This window comes from Heteronotia binoei, chromosome 19, assembly GCF_032191835.1.
Source record: "Heteronotia binoei isolate CCM8104 ecotype False Entrance Well chromosome 19, APGP_CSIRO_Hbin_v1, whole genome shotgun sequence".
NCBI classification, from domain to species: domain Eukaryota; kingdom Metazoa; phylum Chordata; class Lepidosauria; order Squamata; family Gekkonidae; genus Heteronotia; species Heteronotia binoei.
Window position 1 is genome coordinate 7,778,027 of NC_083241.1, and position 19,488 is coordinate 7,797,514.

At 48.1% G+C, this 19,488-nt stretch overlaps 1 protein-coding gene across 1 annotated transcript in view; it reads left to right on the forward strand.

The window, feature by feature from the left end:
* MCTP2 (multiple C2 and transmembrane domain containing 2) overlaps positions 1 to 19,488 on the forward strand; it is a 192,602-nt gene that overhangs the window by 62,192 nt on the left and 110,922 nt on the right. Inside the window, exons 5-8 of the mRNA XM_060260234.1 lie at positions 8,056 to 8,198; positions 9,743 to 9,819; positions 12,511 to 12,622; positions 14,837 to 14,872. Coding sequence (XP_060116217.1) covers positions 8,056 to 8,198; positions 9,743 to 9,819; positions 12,511 to 12,622; positions 14,837 to 14,872 — 368 coding nt within the window. The remainder of the gene's footprint in view (positions 1 to 8,055; positions 8,199 to 9,742; positions 9,820 to 12,510; positions 12,623 to 14,836; positions 14,873 to 19,488) is intronic.

Consider the following 19,488-nt stretch of genomic DNA (forward strand, 5'->3'; position numbering starts at 1 on the left):
AATTCTTGGAGATCTGGGGTGGGGCCTGGGGTGATAGTGAAAGGTGGCATGATCACCATCTTCAGGTACTTGAAGGGCTGTCATAGACAGGATGGTGTGGAATTGTTTTCTGTGGCCCCAGAAGGTCAGACCAGAACCAGTGGTTTGAAATTAAAGCAAAAGAGTTTCCAGCTCAACATTAGAAGAAGATATTGAATTTATATCCTGCCCTCCGCTCCGAATCTCAGAATCTCAGAGCTGCCACAATCTCCTATATCTTCTCCCCCCACAACAGACTCCCTATGAGGTGGGTGGGGCTGAGAGGGCTCTCACAGCAGCTGCCCTTTCAAGGACAACCTCTGCCAGAGCTATGGCTGACCCAAGGCCACTCCAGCAGCTGCAAGTGGAGGAGTGGGGAATCAAACCCAGTTCTCCCAGATAACAGAGCTATAGCTGACCCAAGGCCATTCCAGCAGCTGCAAGTGGAGGAGTGGGGAATCAAACCCGGTTCTCCCAGATAAGAGAGCTCTGGCTGACCCAAGGCCATTCCAGCAGCTGCAAGTGGAGGAGTGGGGAATCCAACCCGGTTCTCCCAGATAAGAGAGCTCTGGCTGACCCAAGGCCATTCCAGCAGTTGCAAGTGGAGGAGTGGGGAATCCAACCCGGTTCTCCCAGATAAGAGAGCTCTGGCTGACCCAAGACCATTCCAGCAGCTGCAAGTGGAGGAGTGGGGAATCAAACCCGGTTCTCCCAGATAAGAGAGCTCTGGCTGACCCAAGGCCATTCCAGCAGCTGCAAGTGGAGGAGTGGGGAATCAAACCCGGGTTCTCCCAGATAAGAGTCTGCACACTGAAGCACTACACCAAACTGGCTCTCTTAGGAAGAGCTTCCTGACCGTTAGAGCAGTTCCTTGGCGGAACAGGCTTCCTCGGGAGGTGGTGGGCTCTCCTTTCTTGGAGGTTTTGAAACAGAGGCCATCTGACAGCAATGAAGATCCTCTGAATTTAGGGGGAGGTGTTTGTGAAGTTTCTGCATTGTGTAGGGGGTTGGAGTAGATGACCCTGGAGGTCCCGTCCAACTCTATGATTCTATGGTTCTATGAGAGTGGGATTTGGAAAGGGGAAGGACCTTGGAGTGGTGCCATGTCATTGATTCCCCCTTCCATAGCAGCCATTTCATCGAGGTGTGCTGATCTCTTTTACTTGGAGACCAGTTGTTATTCTAGGAGGTCTCCAGTCACCACCTGGAGACTGGCAACCTTAGACTTCAGCGAGGTAAAATGCCATAGAGTCTACTCTCCAAAGCTGCCATTTTCTCCAGGGGAACTGATTGCTGTAGTCTGGAAATCAGTTGTAATTCTGGGAGATCTCCAGTTCCCACCTGAGTTATGGAATTTGCATTGTGTATATAAGAGGGAGGTTGACAAAGAAAATCTCTAGCATACCTGGGAGAAAAGACATGGTTAAGAACTGTCTTCCACTTGTGGTAGGGTTAGGGTTGCCAATCCCCGGTTTGGAGACCCTCCCCCTGCTTCAGGGTCATCAGAAAGCGGGGGGAGGGGAGGGAAATGTCTGCTGGGAACTCTATTATTCCCTATGGAGATTTATTCCCATAGAGAATCATGGAGAATTGATCCGCGGGTATCTGGGGCTGTGGGGGGGAGCTGTTTCTTGGGATAGAGGCACCAAATTTTCAGTATAACATCTAGTGCCTCTCCCCAAAATACTCCCCAAGTTTCAAAAAGATTGGACCAGGGGGTCCAATTTTATGAGCCTCAAAAGAAGGTGCCCCTATTCTTCATTATTTCCTACGGAAGGAAGGCATTGAAAAGGTGTGCCGTCCCTTTAAATGTGATGGCCCGAACTCCCGTTGGAGTTCAATGATGCTTGTCACAGCCTTGATCTTGGCTCCACCCCAATGTCTCCTGGCTCCACCTCCAAAGTCTCCTGGCTCCACCCCCAAAGTCCCCAGATATTTCTTGAATTGGACTTGGCAACCCTAGGTAGGGTTTTTGTTTTTGATTCAGGGAGTTATTCTCCATGACAAACCATTCAGAAACGGCATCTTTCCTCTGTGCTCAGAAGTGATACTCCATGCTCTACTATCTCTGGATTCTGTCAGTTCATACTATTGGATGTTACTGAGTAGGCCTCAGTTAGGATGTGTCAAGTGGTATGTTGTCTGAGGCTTGCGGGGTTCCAGTTTTTCAGGGAAACAATGGCTGGGTTCCATCTACAAGTTCTGCATTGTAAATAAATACCATTTGCTCAAATTTAGTATTAAACCAATACACAAGCACTGCCATGAGAACTAGAATAAGATGATGATATAGGATTTATATCTTGCCCTTCACTCTGAGTTTCAGAGTGGCTCAGTATCTCCTTTACCTTCCTCCCCTGCAACAGATACCCTCTGATGTAGGTGGGGCTGAGAGAGCTCTTGCAGAAACCACCCTTTCATGGACAACTCTGTGAGAGCTAAGGTCGACCCAAGGCCCTTCCAGCAGCTGCAAGTGGAGGAGTGGGGAATCAAACCCGGTTCTCCCAGATAAGGGTCCACTCACTTAACCATTACACCAAACTAGATAAAGATATATTGTAGTAATTGGTTTTCACATTAATTTATATATAGCATATAGCCAATTTACCCTCTACACAATGCAAATTCCATAACTCACAAACAAAGCATCCAGTGAACAAGCCAGGTGCTTTCCTTAATAGGAGTTATCCACATAAGGAAAAGGGAAAAAAGGAAAGGTCCCCTGTGCAAGCACCAGTCATTTCCGACTCTGGGGTGATGTTGCTTTCACAACGTTTTCACTTTTTACGGGGTGGTTTGCCATTGCCTTCCCCAGTCATCTACACTTTCGCCTCAGCAAGCTGGGTATTCATTTTACCGACCTCGGAAGGATGGAAGGCTGAGTCAACCTGGAACTGGCTAACTGAAAACCCAGCTTCTGCTGGGGATCGAACTCAGGTCGTGAGCAGAGCTTAGGACTGCAGTACTGCAGCTTTAACCCTCTGCGCCACGGGGTTCTTCTCTGCACCACAGGGCTCTTATCCACATAAAGAGTCTCTTAAATTCCTCTGCAGAGCAAAATTCATCCCTGATTTATAGACTGACTATTTTTAAATGTAAATTGCTATTTTCAGGTAACTATTTCTATGGTTGCTTGTTTAGCTGCAAACTGTAGTTGTCCAGAGGATGTGTTAGGTTGGGGGCGGGGGAAGTTATATATATAAATATATATAAATATATATATATATATATATATTGATGGACAAACAAAATCTATGCAGTGATCAGGGGTAGAATTCTAGCAGGAGCTCCTTTGCATATTAGGCCACACACCCCTGATGGAGTCAATCCTCCAAGAGCTTACAAAAAAGACCCTTGTAAGCTCTTGGAGGACTGGCTACATCAGGGGTGTGTGGCCTAATATGCAAAGGTGCTCCTGCTAGAATTCCACCCCTGGCAGTGATGTTTATTAACTTAAACAGTGCATTGTTTGGGCTGCCAGAATAACCTGTATTAGCCCAAGTTTATCAAAAACTCAACTGGGTTAGCCAGAGTTGGGAGACTGTCAGGGGAGGCCTAGATTGCTATGCAGGTGAAGGCAATGGCAAACGATTTCTAAACGTCTTTTGCCTTGAAACCCCAATGTGGGGCTACTGTAAGCTGATTGCAACTCGATTGCATTAGCAATAATCATCATTATTATTGTGGGACTGCTTTGTTGGATCTGAGGAACCAGCTTTAACTAAACGTCTCCCAGTCCTGTTGTCTGCAAAACTCCTGGTTTTAAACTTAAAACTCATCGGCTGATTGAAACCAAGGCCTTTCGCTGGTATCTCGCCGATGTCGTCTCGCCTTCCTCTGCCCCCTCCTCCTGCATGCCTAGTTGAGATGTTACTTGCATGACAGTTTTTTTGCTTGGCTGGAGTTGGGTGGGAAGGGGGAGGAAAAGGGACCCCCCTCCTCGCTTCTATCCTTCCCTTTCTCTCTCGCTTCCCCTCTGTCCGCCTCTCAGTTATTTGTGTCCCCCCCTTCCTCACAATTAACGTTCTACTAACTTGACACTTCTTTCCCCCTCGTTTTGGCTTTGTCAACTGCCGTCCCCCCCTTTTTTTCTATTAATTTTAGACATTAATATTTTCTTTCACGCAAGTGCCGCCGTTCACCCGTGAAACAGTCTCAACATTATGTAGCTGTCAAGATACTCAGGGATTACCCAGCGTGCTTTGCCTCCGTAAGTGACACCACTGAAGCCCGATGCTGAGATGTTTATTTTGAGAGTAAGCTGACAAGCATGAAGGCTGGATCCCAGGAAGGCAATTTCATTTAATTAAAAGACTATTTCATTATAGCTCTCCTCCCCGTACCGCCTCCCGCTCCACGGTGTATTCTTCTCTCTTTTTTTGAAGGAAAAAAAAAAGATATCTATATCGGAACGGTTGTTAAAGCTCGCTTCGCATGGCCGGTGTTGTTTTACAGCGAGCGAAGGTTGGCGATTCCGACAACCATGAAACTTTAATGTTGTTGTGAGGAAACTCAGGCAGTCCCCGTGGAGATGTTCTCTGTTTACAAGAAGGGCGAGAGGGGGTGTTGCTCGGATTAATATTGCAGGAGACCAAAACGTATTGGGCCTCATTGTACCATTCCGCTCCACTAATGGGGACACCGTCAGGGATGGACGACATCCCCCGTAGTGGAGCAGAATAGTACAATGTGGCCCGTTGTCGGAGCCATCCTTTTTGGAAGACCTCTTGAACATCTCCCCTTTGTTTTGGATCCCGCTGAGTGGCATGTTTTGAAACTCCGGCCTGTGTCACCTGGCTTGCCGTCTCATTCCGCCAGTTCCTCTGCTTGACTTGTCTCTTTGTCTCCTCTTTTCACGTCCTTAATAGCTGAGGGACTCTTTTAATATGCTGGCAAGCCTCAGCTTATCAGGATGATAAAGGTGGTCTCTCTCTCTCTCTCTCTTGTGTCTCTTGTCTGTTGTCTTTGTTTATCTAGAGAAGGGAACGGGCTTAGAATATTCAAGTAAAGTTAACAAAAAGAGTACACAACAAATTGCTCAATGCCTGTCTCGGTTTTTCCAACATCCTCTGAAGGTTATTGGAACGATTCCAGGCCTGGTATTATCTAAGTGGCTCTGCCTTCTTATGGAATGCGGCGTTTCCCCTCTCATTTTGGATGAGGCCGTATGTTCAGGAAGTGAAGGTCCCACTCGCTGAAAGTTTACCCCACAGAAGCAGACTTCCAGGACTTTTTTTTCTTTTTAGCAGGAACTCTTTTGCATATTAGGCCGCACACCCCTGATATAGCCAATCTTCCAAGAGCTTACAGGGCTGTTCTTACAGGGCCTACTGTAAGCTCCAGGAGGATTGGCTACATTGGGGGTGTGGCCTAATATGCAAAGACGTTCCTGCTACAAAAAAAAAAGCCCTGATTGAAACATTTTGTGGGATTCCTCCTCTCCCCTTCTTTCTATGTTGAGTTCTGAGAACCAATTGAGAATTTGGGGACCTTCATGTTGGCAGTCCCCTGTTAAACTAGAGTTAGGCAGGATGTGAAAAGTCCTTGCTTAATGCTTATGTGAATAAGGCATCCAGGGCTTTTTTTGTAGCAGGAACTCCCTTGCATTTTAGGCCACACACCGCTGATGCATTTTTTCGTGAAAGCAAACAGCTGATTTTGGCTTTCTGTCAACTCACTTAGCCCTTTCTTTACACAATGCAGAATATTATTGCCTATCCTTTTCCCAATAACCAGGGCTTTTTTTTTTTGTAGCAGGAACTCCTTTGCATATTAGGCCACACACCCCTGATGTAGCCAGTCCTCCAAGAGCTTACAGGGCTCTTAGTACAGGGCCTACTGCAAGCTCCAGGAGGATTGGCTGCATTGGGGGTGTGGTCTAATATGCAAAGGCCGTCCTGCTACAAAAAAAAGCCCTGAGACGTCTCTCATTCTATTCAAGACAAGACTGGTCTGTTGAAGCAGCTCAAGAGGAAGTTCTGGGACTGCCTGGCTCAGCCATCTGGTGGCAGTGAAGTAGGCTTCCCAACCCTCCCACCCTGGCGGGGGACCCCAGGATTTTCACCCTCTTCCCCCGCTCCCCCAAAAAAGGAAGCGGGGGGAGGGGGGAAACGGCACCGGGGAGCATGGCGAGCCGCCGCATCCCAGAGCGGGGGAGGCTGCCGCCCCGCTGCTGCCCCCCCCCCGCCCACCGCAGCTGCTCCTCCGAGATGAGCCCAGGCTGAGCCCATCTCGGAGGAGCAGCTAAGAGGCGGCAGCAGCGCAGGGGAGGGCGAGGCAGGCCAGGAGCATGGTGAGCCGCGAATCTGGGCCCTTCTAGGACCCGGACTTGTGGCTCGCCACGCCCCCGGCCTGCCTCCCCCCCCTCCGATTCCACCCCAGAGGCGGAGCGGGCGAGGCCGCCGCGCCGCTGCCGCCTCTTCTCCACTCGCCGTGGCTGCTCCTCCGAGATGGGCTCAGGCTGAGCCCATCTCGGAGGAGCAGCCACGGCGAGCGGAGAAGATGCGGCAGCGGCCTCGCCCGCTCTGAGACGGGGCGGCTCGCCGTTTCCCCCCTCCCCCCTAGCTCCACCCCAGTGTCTCCTGGCTCCACCCCCAAAATCTCCTGGCTCCACCCCCAAAGTCCCCAGATATTTTTGGGGTTGGACTTGGGAACCCTACAGTGAAGACAGCCCTGCGACCACTTGTTGACTCCACCTGGGCTGCTGTCGGCCAGATCCGAGCTGAGTGGTTTTATGCTGGGCCCATATCAGGTCCAGCCCAGCCCAGGAGGATGCCCACTGGGGCAACCCATCATTGCTGGTTAGGTGTGTGTGTGTCTCCTGGGAAGATATTCCTTCTCTTCCTCTGCCCACTACTAGGCCCCTGCTTGTGCCCTCCTCCCTTTCCACCCCCACATCTCCTGCCTGCCTGTCTTTCTCCTGCTTCCTTGCAGAACCTCTGATTAACCATACACCCCCCTACAGCTAGGGTTGCCAAGTCCAATTCAAGAAATCTCTGGGGACTTTGGGGGTGGAGCCAGGTGACACTGGGGTGGAGCTAGGAGCAAGGGTGTGACAAGCATCACTGAACCCCAACAGGAGTTTTGGCCATCGCATTTCAAGGGATGGCCCACCTTTTTTAATGTCTTCCTTCCCTCCACCCTCCTTTTCACTGATTTCACCTGAGAGGCGGAGCGAGCTGCAGCCTCTTCTCCACTTCACCGTAACTGCTCCTCCGAGATGGGCTCAGGCTAGAAGGACCCAGATTCGCGCCTTGCCATGCTCCTGGCCTGCCTCCACCCTCCCCTTCTCTGATTTTACCTCAGAGGCGGAGCGGGCGATGCCACTGAGCTGCTGCCGCCTCTTCTCCAGTTCACCTTAGCTGCTCCTCCAAGATGGGGCAGCTCGCCACGCTCCTTGGCGCCGTTTCCTCCCTCCCCCCCGCTTCCGTTTTTTTTTAGAGCGGGGGAAGAGGCTGTAAATCCTGGGGTCCCCCGCCAGGGCGAGAGGGTTGGGAAGCCTACCTACAGCTGTTTCTGCAGCAGTCTCTGGCCCCCATCTCTGGGTATGCTGCCATTGCTGGGACTGTAATCTGTAATGGACTATAATCTGGGAGAACCCGGTTTGATTCCCCGCTCCTCCACGTGAAGCTCTGGGTGACCTTGAGTCAGTCACAAGTTCTCTCAGAGCCTTCTCAACCCCACCTACATATCTGTTGTAGGGAGAGGAAGGGAAGATGATTATGACTAACTGGTTTGCGACGAAGCTGCTCTGAGATCCCTGTAGGTAGTGAAAAGCAGGTTATAAAAAAACAACTCTTTACTTTATTTGATTTATATCCCACCATCCCCACCAAAGCAGGCTTAGGGTGGCTCACAACAATAAAATCACAACAACTAGAATTTCACAACATAAATACATCATTTTTTTTTTAATTTCAATATGTTGTTTCACTTCCGATGGCTTCAGTATTTCTTAAATTTTCTCCTACAACTCTCCTCCTCCCTTCTCCCTCTTGCTTCTTCTGATTACCTCTTTTTTTTTTATTCCCCATGAAGGTACAAGCGATCCATATGTGAAGTTCAAGGTGAATGGGAAAACGCTGTACAAAAGCAAGGTCATCTACAAGAATCTGAACCCAGTTTGGGATGAGATGGTTGTGCTTCCAATACAGTCCTTGGATCAGAAGCTTCGTGTCAAGGTAACGTCTCGCTTAAAGCAATTGCTGGATTTTTTGGCTAAAGTGAAAATTCGGAGTCTGGTTTGGAGGTTCCAGGTGGAGTGAAATATCACAAGAAAAAAAAAAAAAGGAATCTAGTGTGACCACCAAAAGATGAGAGAAGTGAGAGAAATAACCAAGGCTTTTTTTTTTTTTGGTAGCAGGAACACCTTTGCATATTAGGGCCACACACCCCTGATGCAGCCAATCCTCCAAGAGTTTACAGGGCTCTTAGTACAGGGTCTACTATAAGCTCCAGGAGGATTGGTTTCTTTAGTGGTATGTGGCATAATATGCAAAGGAGTTCCTACTACAAAAAAACACCCCCTGAAAATAGCCAGTCACATCCATCCATCCATCTGTCTGTCTGTCTCTGTCTAATTTACTTCAATTATAATTTACTTTTCACTGGGGGTGGAATTCTAGCAGGAGCTCCTTTGCATTTTAGGCCACACCCCTGATGTAACCGATCCACCAGGAGCTCACAAAATAAGAGCCTTGGAAGCTCTTGGAGGATTGGCTGGGGTGTGTAGCCTAATATGCAAAGGAGCTCCTGCTAGAACTCCACCCCTGCTTTTCACACTGAGACTCCAGGTGAATTCCATGGACAATGCAAACAAACATTCTGAGCAGTGCTCCCTCTAAGCTGTGGAGTTTTGTGAGCAAAAAACTCTACTTCACGAGCTACTGGCATTAAAGGTGTGAGCGAGTGATTTGGCTGCTGCGTAAATTAGTTTGCTTTCTGAGCAAAGACAAAAATGTGTGAGCCGGAGGCTAAAAAACTGTGAGCTAGCTCACACTAACTTAGCTTAGGAGGAAACACCGATCCTCAGGTATCAAAGAAGCAACATGATAAGAATTAGAAGAATGCCTACACTCAGATATCGTTCAAAGGTAAGGTTTCCATTTTCCTAAGCTGCCATAGTTACAGTTTCAAAACAATGTCCAATGTGATTGGTAGGAAATGGTTTTGGGAATGGTTTTGGGAGGGTCCATTGGCCCCTTAGCCCGTTCTCCTGAATACAAGTATTCACACATATAGATTCACACATATAATCCAGAGAAGTCTACCTCTGCGTGTCTCTGCGTGAGTCTCTGGGACCGATTTCCCACTCATCTTACACCGCTCTCACGCTCCTCTTCTCAGCGGGACGTCCGTCCGATTTCACACTATATTCCCTGGGGCTGCAACTAGCTTCAGCTTTTTTGCACAGCAAACAGAAACTGGTTTTTAGAGGTTTCTGTTTGTTGCCTGAAAAAGCCGAAGCTAGTTGCAGCCCCGGGACAGATAGTGTGAAATCAGCCGGAAAGCCCACCGAGAAGAGGAGCGTGAGAGCGGCGTAAGGCGAGTGGGAAATCGGTCTTTGTCTCAGTACGCCTCCTGAGCTTCGTGGTGGTGTGGGGATTTGAACCCAGGCCTCCCAGCTCCTAGTCTGGCAAAAGGTGCTGGCTTTGATCTCTTGCACTGAAACTATTTTCTGGTACTGAACTGTTCTGTTTGGTTTTCTCAACTCTCTGCGTGTCAGGTTTATGACCGAGACCTAACCTCTTCGGACTTTATGGGTTCAGCTTTTGTAAAGTTGGATGAACTGGAGCTCAACAGGTATGCTCAAGACTTATTAACTGCAAGCACGTTATTCCTTTGCTCCCATTAATAGCTTGTTTTGCTCATGGAACAGCCCAACAGTCCAAACGAGTGATCTCTCATCAAAGCTCAGAAGCTAAGCAGGGTCGGCTGCAGTCAGTACTTGGAAGGGGCTGTGGCTCAGTGATAGAGCATCCGCGGAAGGTCCCAGGTTCAATCCCCGACATCTCTAGTTGAAAGAATCAGATAAGTGGGTGATGCGAAAGACCTCAGCCTAAGGCTCTGGAGGCCAGCTGCCAGTCTGAGTAGACAATACTGAGTTTGGTGGACCAGTGGTCTGATTCATTGGTAGGCAGCTTCCTGTGAAGGGCTGTGGCTCAGTGGTAGAGCATCTGCTTGGCTTGCAGAAGGTGTCAGGTTCAATCCCCGACATCTCCAATTGAAAAGATCAAGTGGTAGCTGGTGTTGGGGAAGACTTTTGCCTGAGACCCTGGAGAGCTGCTGCCAGTCTGAGTAGACAATACTGAGTTTGGTGGACCAGTGGTCTGATTCATTGGTAGGCAGCTTCCTGTGAAGGGCTGTGGCTCAGTGGTAGAGCATCTGCTTGGCTTGCAGAAGGTGTCAGGTTCAATCCCCGACACCTCCAATTGAAAAGATCAAGTGGTAGCTGGTGTTGGGGAAGACTTTTGCCTGAGACCCTGGAGGCCAGCTGCCAGTCTGAGGAGACAATACTGAGTTTGGTGGACCAGTGGTCTGATTCAGTAGAAGGCAGCTTCATATGTCTAAGGGGAGGGATGGTGGCTCAGTGGTAGAGCATCTGCTTGGCATGCAGAAGGTGTCAGGTTCAATCCCCGGCATCTCCAATTGAAAACATCAAGTGGTAGCTGGTGTTGGGGAAGACCTCTGCCTGAGACCCTGGAGTGCTGCTGCCAGCCTGAGTAGACAATACTGAGCTTGTTGGGCTGAGCTTGTTGGACCAAGGGTCTGATTCAGCGTACAGCAGCTCCACATGTCTGTGGGATGGGAGACTACCAAGGAAGAGTGGGTTGCTATGCAAAACTGCCTCTGCTCATCTTTTGCCTTGAAAACCCCACGGTCCCAGGGTCTCCTTGAGCTGGTTGCAACTTGACCATTTATTGCTCGCTTTGGCTCCAGGTGGATGGGGGAAAAATACGAAAAGCAATTCAATCAGACAGCACAGACCTCCTTGTCTTAAGAAAACTATCTAAAGCGTGACACATCACAATGTAAAAACTGGATTGCAAAGGTGGAGTGTGCCACAGTACAGAAAGGGAAGCGCTATGTGGAATGAATATTGCTATCTCTGCCAGAAGCGATCTCTTCTTTTATCCTACCTCACTGAAAAAAAAATATTACATGCTGCCAAACGTTAACTCGCAAAAGTTGTTTAGAATTGTGTCTTGGTATTTCTTGGTATTTTAGACATGAAACACTAAAAAAAAAAATCAGAGTTCTAAAATGACTTGTTCAATCCCGACCCCTTTTCAAGTTTTGCTTTTAAGGTTAGATGTTGAGGGATCTTTAAGGAAAACAAACGCCAAGCATGTATTTTGCTGACAAGTTCAAGGTGACAGGGCTTACTATCAGCTTGCTCAGTTCAGTATTGTTTTTCCTCTAACTCCATAAGTAGAAATGTTGAAAAAAGAACTTGTGTGCAGAGAGTAGACCTGCAAGCAACTACAAATTAGCTGGTCTAAAAGTTGATTTTGTCCTTAAATTCAGCTCGAGTCTATTTTACTGGTCCCTAAAAATCCTTGTATTTATCTAATGTGCAGCCTTAGGTCATTGTTATTTGTTCTGGTTTTATGCTTAGAAATAATCCTGGTTGTGTTTGGAATGGAAAGTCAGTAGCTTCAAGCTCTTCCATCCCACTTTAGTCTCTGAAACATTTTCTACCCTCCATTCCATTTTCCCCTTTGAATCTTCCTCGCTGTCATCAATATTTAGCTCACAGATGCCTTACAATTAAAAAGATGTTCTGTTTTGTAAAGCTGGAGGAGTCAATCTCTTCTCCATTTTATTCTCACCTAGGGCTGTTTTTTTTGTAGCAGGAACTTCTTTGCATATTAGGGAGGGACGGTGGCTCAGTGGCAGAGCATCTGCTTGGGAAGCAGGAAGGTCCCAGGTTCAACCCCCAGCATCTCCAAAAAGGGTCCAGGCAAATAGGTGTGAAAAACCTCAGCTTGAGACCCTGGAGAGCCACTGCCAGTCTGAGAAGACAATACTGACTTTGATGGACCAAAGGTCTGATTCAGTAGAAGGCAGCTTCATATGTTCATAGGCCACACACCCCTGGTGTAGCCAATCCTCCAAGAGCTTACAGTAGGCCCTGTAAGAAGAGCCCTGTAAGCTCTTGGAGGATCGGCTACATCAGGGGGGTGTAGCCTAATATGCAAAGGAGTTCCTGCTACATAAAAAATCCCTCTTCTCACCACAACTTTATGAGGTAGGTCAGTCTGAGAGTGTGTGACTGGCCCATGGTCACCTGGAAAATGTTGTGGTAGAGCAGGGATTAGAATAGGAGTCTCCCAGATCTCAGACTAGCACTCTAACTGCCCCCCGTGCTGCTGTAATTCTCTTTTTAAAAAGTTCTCTTGAAATATTCACTGTTTCCTCAATGACTCTTGAGTTTCAGTAGCCCCGTTTTCAGCTGCCCGCAATCCCTTAAGCCCGTTTCTCTGTTTCCAGGACTACCGAGAAGGTTCTTAAACTGGAAGATCCAAACAGCTTAGAGGAAGACATGGGTGTGATTGTGTTGGAGCTGAAGCTAGCCGTGAAGCAGACAGACATTAAAAGAAATGTACGTAGTCCGAGAAATGGTGTTTAATTTTGTGGTGCGGTGCCTACCATTAGGAGAGAAGGAGGCTCTGTGGCTCAGTGGCAGAGCATCTGCTTGGCACGCAGAAGGTTACTGGTTCAATCCCTGGCGTCTCCAGTAAAAAAAGAAGTGGTAGATGATATGAAAGATTGCCTTCCCAAGGCTCTGAAGAGCTGTTGTCGGAAGTCGGAAGAGACAGTGCATGTCTCAAGAGACCAGGGGTCTGACTCTATAGCAGGGTGACCAAACCGTGGTTCAGGAGCCACATGTGGCTCTTTCATACATATGGTGTGGCACTTGAAACCCCCACCATCCCATTGGCCAGCTTGGAGAAGGCAATAGTGTCTTGGAGAAAGCATTTAAAGTTAAAAGTTCCTTCCTTCCTTCCTTCCTTCCTTCCTTCCTTCCTTCCCTTCCTTCCTTCCTTCCTTCCTTCCTTCCTTCCTTCCTTCCTTCCTTCCTTCCTTCCTCCCTCCCTCCCTCCCTTCTTTCCTCCCTCCCTCCTTCCCTCCCTTCCTTTCTTCCCTCCCTTCCTCCCTCCCTCCCTTCCTTCCTCCCTCCCTTCCTCCCTCCCTTTCTTCCCTCCCTCCCTCCCTTCCTTCCTTTCTTCCCTTCCTTCCTTTCTTCTTCCCTTCCTTCCTTCCTCCCTCCCTCCCTCCCTTCTTTCCTCCCTTCCTTTCTTCCCTCCCTTCCTCCCTCCCTCCCTCCCTTCTTTCCTCCCTCCCTTTCTTCCCTCCCTCCCTTTCTTCCTTTCTTCCCTCCCTCCCTCCCTCCCTCCTTCCTTCCTTCCTTCCTTCCTTCCTTCCTTCCTTCCTTCCTTCCTTCCTTCCTTCCTCCCTCCCTCCCTCCCTCCCTCCTTCCCTCCCTCCCTCCCTCCCTCCCTTCCTCCTCCCTCCCTCCCTCCCTTTCTTCCCTTCCTCCCTTCCCTCCCTCCCTCCCTCCCCTCCTCCCTTCCTTCCTTCCTTCCTTCCTTCCTTCCTTCCTTCCTTCCTTCCTTCCTTCCTTCCTTCCTTCCTTCCTCCCTGCTCTCAAACCTCTGACGTTTATTCTATGTAGCTCCTATGTTAAGCAAGTTTGGTACCCTTGCTCTATAGTAAGCCACTTTATATAAGGACAGGCAACTGGTCAGTCTGCAGAAGGTGCTAGGTTCCGTTCCTGGCACCTTCGGCCAAAAGGACTGGGTCACAGGTCTTGGAAAGACTTTTGCCTGAGACTTTGGAGTTCCTCTGCCAATCCAAGTACTTGACAGACCAAGCACCTGATTGTGGATAACACAGCTTCATGTGTTTGTGTCCCCCCCAGGGAACACCGGTGCACGTGTTTAGTGGGGGTCCATGTCAGCTGAAGATGGGTTAGCTTTGAGGCAGGGCTTGAATATACTCTTGCCATTTGCCCCAGTACAGCAGTAGACTTATATAGCTCCACAAGGTTATAAGGTGGTGGGGGATCGTTTGTGTAACTGGAGGCTGAAGGCAGTAATATCAGCTAGGGGAGGGTCTCTGGCTCTCTGGAAGAGCCTCTGCTTTGTGTGTTGGAGGTCCCAAGCTCAATCCTCAGCATCTCCAATGAAAAGAACCTGCCAGCGGATGATGTGAAAGATCTTCAGCAGAGACCCTGGAGCGCCTCGGCCAGTCAACGTAGACAATACTGACCTTGATAGATTGTGTGTCTAATTCAGCAGAAGGCAGCATCACTTATGTCGATATCCTTTCCAGAAGGAATAGAGTGGCTTGCCCCCCAACAGTCTTAATGAAAGCTTCTCTTTTTCTCTGTCACCCAAAACGAACCGTCCAGGCGATGGTCACGACATTGCCTGAAACCTGGCCTGTGACAGAAGAAGAGTCAGTTTGGTGTAGTGGTTAAGGGAGGTGAACTCTAATCTGGATAACCAGGTTTTAGTCCCCACTCTTCCTCCACGTTCAGCCCGCTGATGTGACCTTGGGTCAGTCACAAGTTCTCTCAGAGCTCTCTCTGCCCCACCTACCTCCCAGGGTGTCTATTGTGGAGAGGGGAAGGAAGGTGAAGGAACTCTTTTTCCTGAGGGTGCTTGCAGGCCAAAAACCCTGCCCTTGGTGCTTGCCCAAGCGAAGGCTAGTTTCAAAACATGTGACTCATTCTCCCAACTTTCTTTTGTCTCTCTCTCTCGGGGCTTCCCTTTTATGACTCGTTTTGGGCCAATATGGTTGTCGCATGCAGAAGTGGACGAACCGAAGAAAGCTCTCTACACCAAAGGTAATTTGCGTTCGGCCTCCACCTTGGAATTTTCGTTCCTATCCACAAGAGCTTGAAATTTGTACTTGAGGACTGTGTCACGTGGCTAGGAATCCACAATACAGCCGAAAGCAATAAAGCACGAAAGGACAGCCCTCTTTGATTATATTCGGGGTCCATCTATTCTGGTATATCGTCTTCTGCAGTGGCAACTCAGGTTGTTAGCTCAGACGTAAAAATTTTGAGGCACAGTTGCTCTGAGTAAGTCATGCTGTCAGAGTCCCTCTGTTTCTCTTTCTCCCAGCTGTACCCTTGTAACAGAGTTTGTACCATATTTTTTGAGGTAGAGTTGGAACATGTCAGTAGGGACTGGTGGACTCCAGTAACTTCGGAACTTCTAACAGCGAAATTCTGTGATGTTGAGAAGTTCTGTGATTGACCCTCCCCATTGATTTTTGGCCCTTCAAAAACAAAGCAGTGCTGAGCCTGAAATGGGTCAGAGCGATAGCGTGCCAGAAGAGACGGTTAGCCCTTTTCTTCCAAATGCCGTTTCTCCTTTAAAATGTCCTCTTTGACAGCTATGGTGAACCTGGGCAGTATATTAAAAAGTAGAGACATCACCCTGCCAACAAAAGTCCATGTAGTCAAAGCGGTGGTATTCCCAGTGGTAATGTATGGCTGTGAGAGCTGGACCATAAGGAAGGCAGTGCAGAAGAATAGATGCTTTTGAGCTGTGGTGCTGGAGAAGACTCTTGAGAGTTCCTCGGACTGCAAGAAGATCCAATCAGTCAGTCCTAAGGGAAATCAACTCTGACTGTTCCCTGGAAGGACAGATGCTGAAGCTCAAATACATTGGCCACCCAATGAGAAGGGAGCACACATTGGAGAAGACCCTGATGCTGGGAAAGACAGAAGGCAAAAGAAGAAGGGGACGGCAAAAGATGAGATGGCTGGACAGCGTTACTGATGTAACAAACATGAATTTGAGCAGACTTCGGAGGATGGTGGAAGACAGAAGGGCCTCCCAGACTCTCCCAGACTCTTATCTGGGAGAACCAGGTTCGATTCCCCACTCCTCCACTTGCAGCTGCTGGAATGGCCTTGGGTCAGCCATAGCTCTCTTATCTGGGAGAACTGGGTTTGATTCCCCACTCCTCCACTTGCACCTGCTAGCATGGCCTTGGGTCAGCCATAGCTCTCTTATCTGGGAGAACCGGGTTTGATTCCCCCCTCCTCCACTTGCAGCTGCTGGAATGGCCTTGGGTCAACCAGAGCTCTCTTATCTGGGAGAACTGGGTTTGATTCCCCACTCTTCCACTTGCAGCTGCTGGAATGGCCTTGGGTCAGCCAGAGCTCTGGCAGAGGTCGTCCTTGAAAGGTCAGCTACTGTGAGAGCCCTCTCAGCCCCACCCACCTCACAGGGTGTCTGTTGTGGGGGGAGAAGACATAGGAGATTGTAAGGCGCTCTGAGTCTCTGATTCGGGGAGAAAGGCGGGGTATAAATCTGCAAATCTTCTTCTTTTCCTCACATGTAGTCTGGCACTCTCTTCATTGACCCTAGAGCCCCTTGAAAAGAAGTCAGACTTCCAAAACTCTCTAGCCTTGGCAGAATAGTTTAAAGCCCTTTGCTGGGTTTTTCCCTTTGGTGCTTTTCTTCCAGAAATTTCTCTTTGTTTATAATTGTGATAGCGCTTTTTCAGTGGGACTTAGCGGGTACCCAGGGTTTGGGCAGGTTTCTCCTCCTTAAAAAAAATTGTTAGAGAAGCCAATAGCGGGGAGAAAAGGAAGTAAAGTTATTTTGTAAAAAAAGAGAGGGGAAAGGACTAGGGAAAAGGGACTTCCTAACCTTTTGTCTTTTTCGGTTTCCGTCACTAGAGGGTAGGAGAGCTTCAGCGCTTTGAAGAGATACCACAGTTCAGGGTTTTAAGGGGGGGGAAAATAGGTTCTGTGACCACTGAGAAGCAGTAAAGAATTTCCCAGGAAGACTGCTTTGGCAACTCCTGACATAGCAGTATTTTCTGGTTTATTGATCTGGCTGCTGCACTAAACCACCAGCGTTGTACATCAATAACTATCTTTAGTTAGGAAACGCTGGGCTGTGGAAACAGCACTGGCCTTTGGTTCATTCTCTCTCTCTCTCCCTCTCTCTCTCTCTCTCTCTCTCTCCCCCCCTCTTTTTTGTGGTGGAACATAAAGGCTACAAAGAAAAATTGTGAGCATGGGGAATATGGGTGTCTTGGGGAGGTTATGGACGAATGGTCAGGAGCCGCGTGATGGGGCAGAAGATATGTGGACGGACTAGATGAAGGTACCGGGAGGAAATAAAAACAAGCTCTCTAATGGATTCGTATGTTCGCTGCCGCTATATCGGTTTCTGCACTGCTTCTGGCAGGCTGTTGGAGAGAGAAGCTTGATAATGGCGCTCTGTGAGGCGAGGTTCAAGCCCCTTCTTTATCCCGTTAATTCAGTTATTTTTGCTCCTGTCAGGAAAGTGTTCTGTTAACTTCGTCAACGGTGATGGGACCCCTTCCATCTTGCTGTGGTTTGGTTTAGTCAAGAATATATATTTTTTTCCATGAGTGATCTCTGAATTGAAAATATGTAGGGATACGGAGGGTCAGAAACCAACCCCCCTCCCCATTTGTCTTCTCTTTCACCCCCCAAAAAATTGTATGTGATGGTAGTACAGAGGGTTGGCAGGGAGATGACTTGAAGTTCTGAGGTGCATGTGCTGTCATGGAAAGTTTGTGGCTGAAAAATGGAATTTTCCGGAGAGCCAGTTTGGTGTAGCGGTTAAGTGTGCGGACTCTTATCTGGGAGAACCGGGTTTGATTCCCCACTCTTCCACTTGCACCTGCTGGCATGGCCTTGGGTCAGCCATAGCTCTGGCAGAGGTTGTCCTTGAAAGGGCAGCTGCTGGGAGAGCCCTCTCCAGCCCCACCCACCTCACAGGGTGTCTGTTGTGGGGGAGGAAGGTAAAGGAGATTGTGAGCCGCTCTGAGACTCTTCGGAGTGGAGGGCGGGAGATAAATCCAATATCTTCTTCTTCTTCTTTCCGGAAACTTTGAAGCTAGGAACTTTTAAAAGGTGCTTTGTCTTGTGTCCATGAGGGAAAAAATGGAAAATTTGGAGGAACAAATCTAAAAAAACCCAGAATGCAATACATTGTTATCAAATCTAAATTTATTTTTGCTACATCAACAATTTAAAAAGTATCAGTAATAACTTCTAAGTATGCCAGTTTTGTATATTATTTAAAAGTATACATGACTTAATTTTCTACTAGCAAAACTGAAAATAATAGGGGGGAAGAGAACTTCAGACTGCTGCACCTTAGAACATATTTCTAGGTGCCAGAGAAATAAAATCTGAAAATAGCTCAACTTTTGTTGTAAATGAAATATTATTTGGACAGGAGTGGTCACACAAGTCACAATAGGACTAGCACTGCATTTGGATATTGAATTAACCTTTATGACGTAATGAAGAGTTTGATTTTATAATCACCATTTATACGTTTGATATTAAATTTGAATTGAGAACATCGTTTTGTTCTCAGTTAATAAAGATAGTCAGACACATTGAAACATATCCGTGAAAATGTTGAACAGCACCATGAAATGTTTTTTAATGGTTATTTCATCAAAGATTTCAGGTTTTCACAGCTGGCATCATCATTAGGGTTTGTAGAATCTTTCGGGCTCAAGTGCCGTGTTCTACTGGAGAAAGTTTTTCTTCCAGACGTTTCATTCTCAGCTGCGGAGAACATCCTCAGTGGCGTTGCAGCCGGAGCAGGCGTTCTGACCTTCTTGGCTGCTGTGCATTGAGTGAGGCCAGGGCTGCTGGAGAGCTGCTATTTCTAGGCTGGAGGGGGTGTGGTGAGAGGGCAATTGGTTTGTGAATGTAAAACCAATTGCCCTCTCACCACACCCCCTCCAGCCTAGAAATAGCAGCTCTCCAGCAGCCCTGGCCTCACTCAATGCACAGCAGCCAAGAAGGTCAGAACGCCTGCTCCGGCTGCAACGCCACTGAGGATGTTCTCTGCAGCTGAGAACGAAACGTCTGGAAGAAAAACTTTCTCCAGTAGAACACGGCACTTGAGCCCGAAAGATTCTACAAACCCTAATGGTTATTCCATCATTTTTAAATTGTAATTGTAGAAGTTTTTAAACTGACTGTTAGCTGCCCTGAGTCCGCTTGTGGAGAGGGCGGGATAAAAGAATGAATGAATGAATGAATGAATGAGTGAATGAATGTTGTGGATCTCTGTAGTATACATGGTCATATCTCAGGGGTCTTATCTGAACCTTTCTCCAGAAAACCCCCACCCCTCTACCAGCCCACCCTGTTTTCCCATGTTAAGTCTGAGCGAATGTTGCAATGGAGTCAGTGCTAGAGCCCATTACAAACTGAGCAGTACTTCAGTTATGAGATCTGCTCAGAACAGGTAAGATGGGAAGAGAGGCCATTACAAGCTTCCTACTTTGCTGATTTCAGCACCATCCCTAATTGGCTAGATTATTATGAATCCTTAACTTCTAACTGATTTCGTTTGCAGTCCTCTGCATGCGTAACAATGGGATTTTATTCCCAACTGGACTTCCTTCCCAGTGAATATGGCTAATTCTACACGTGTG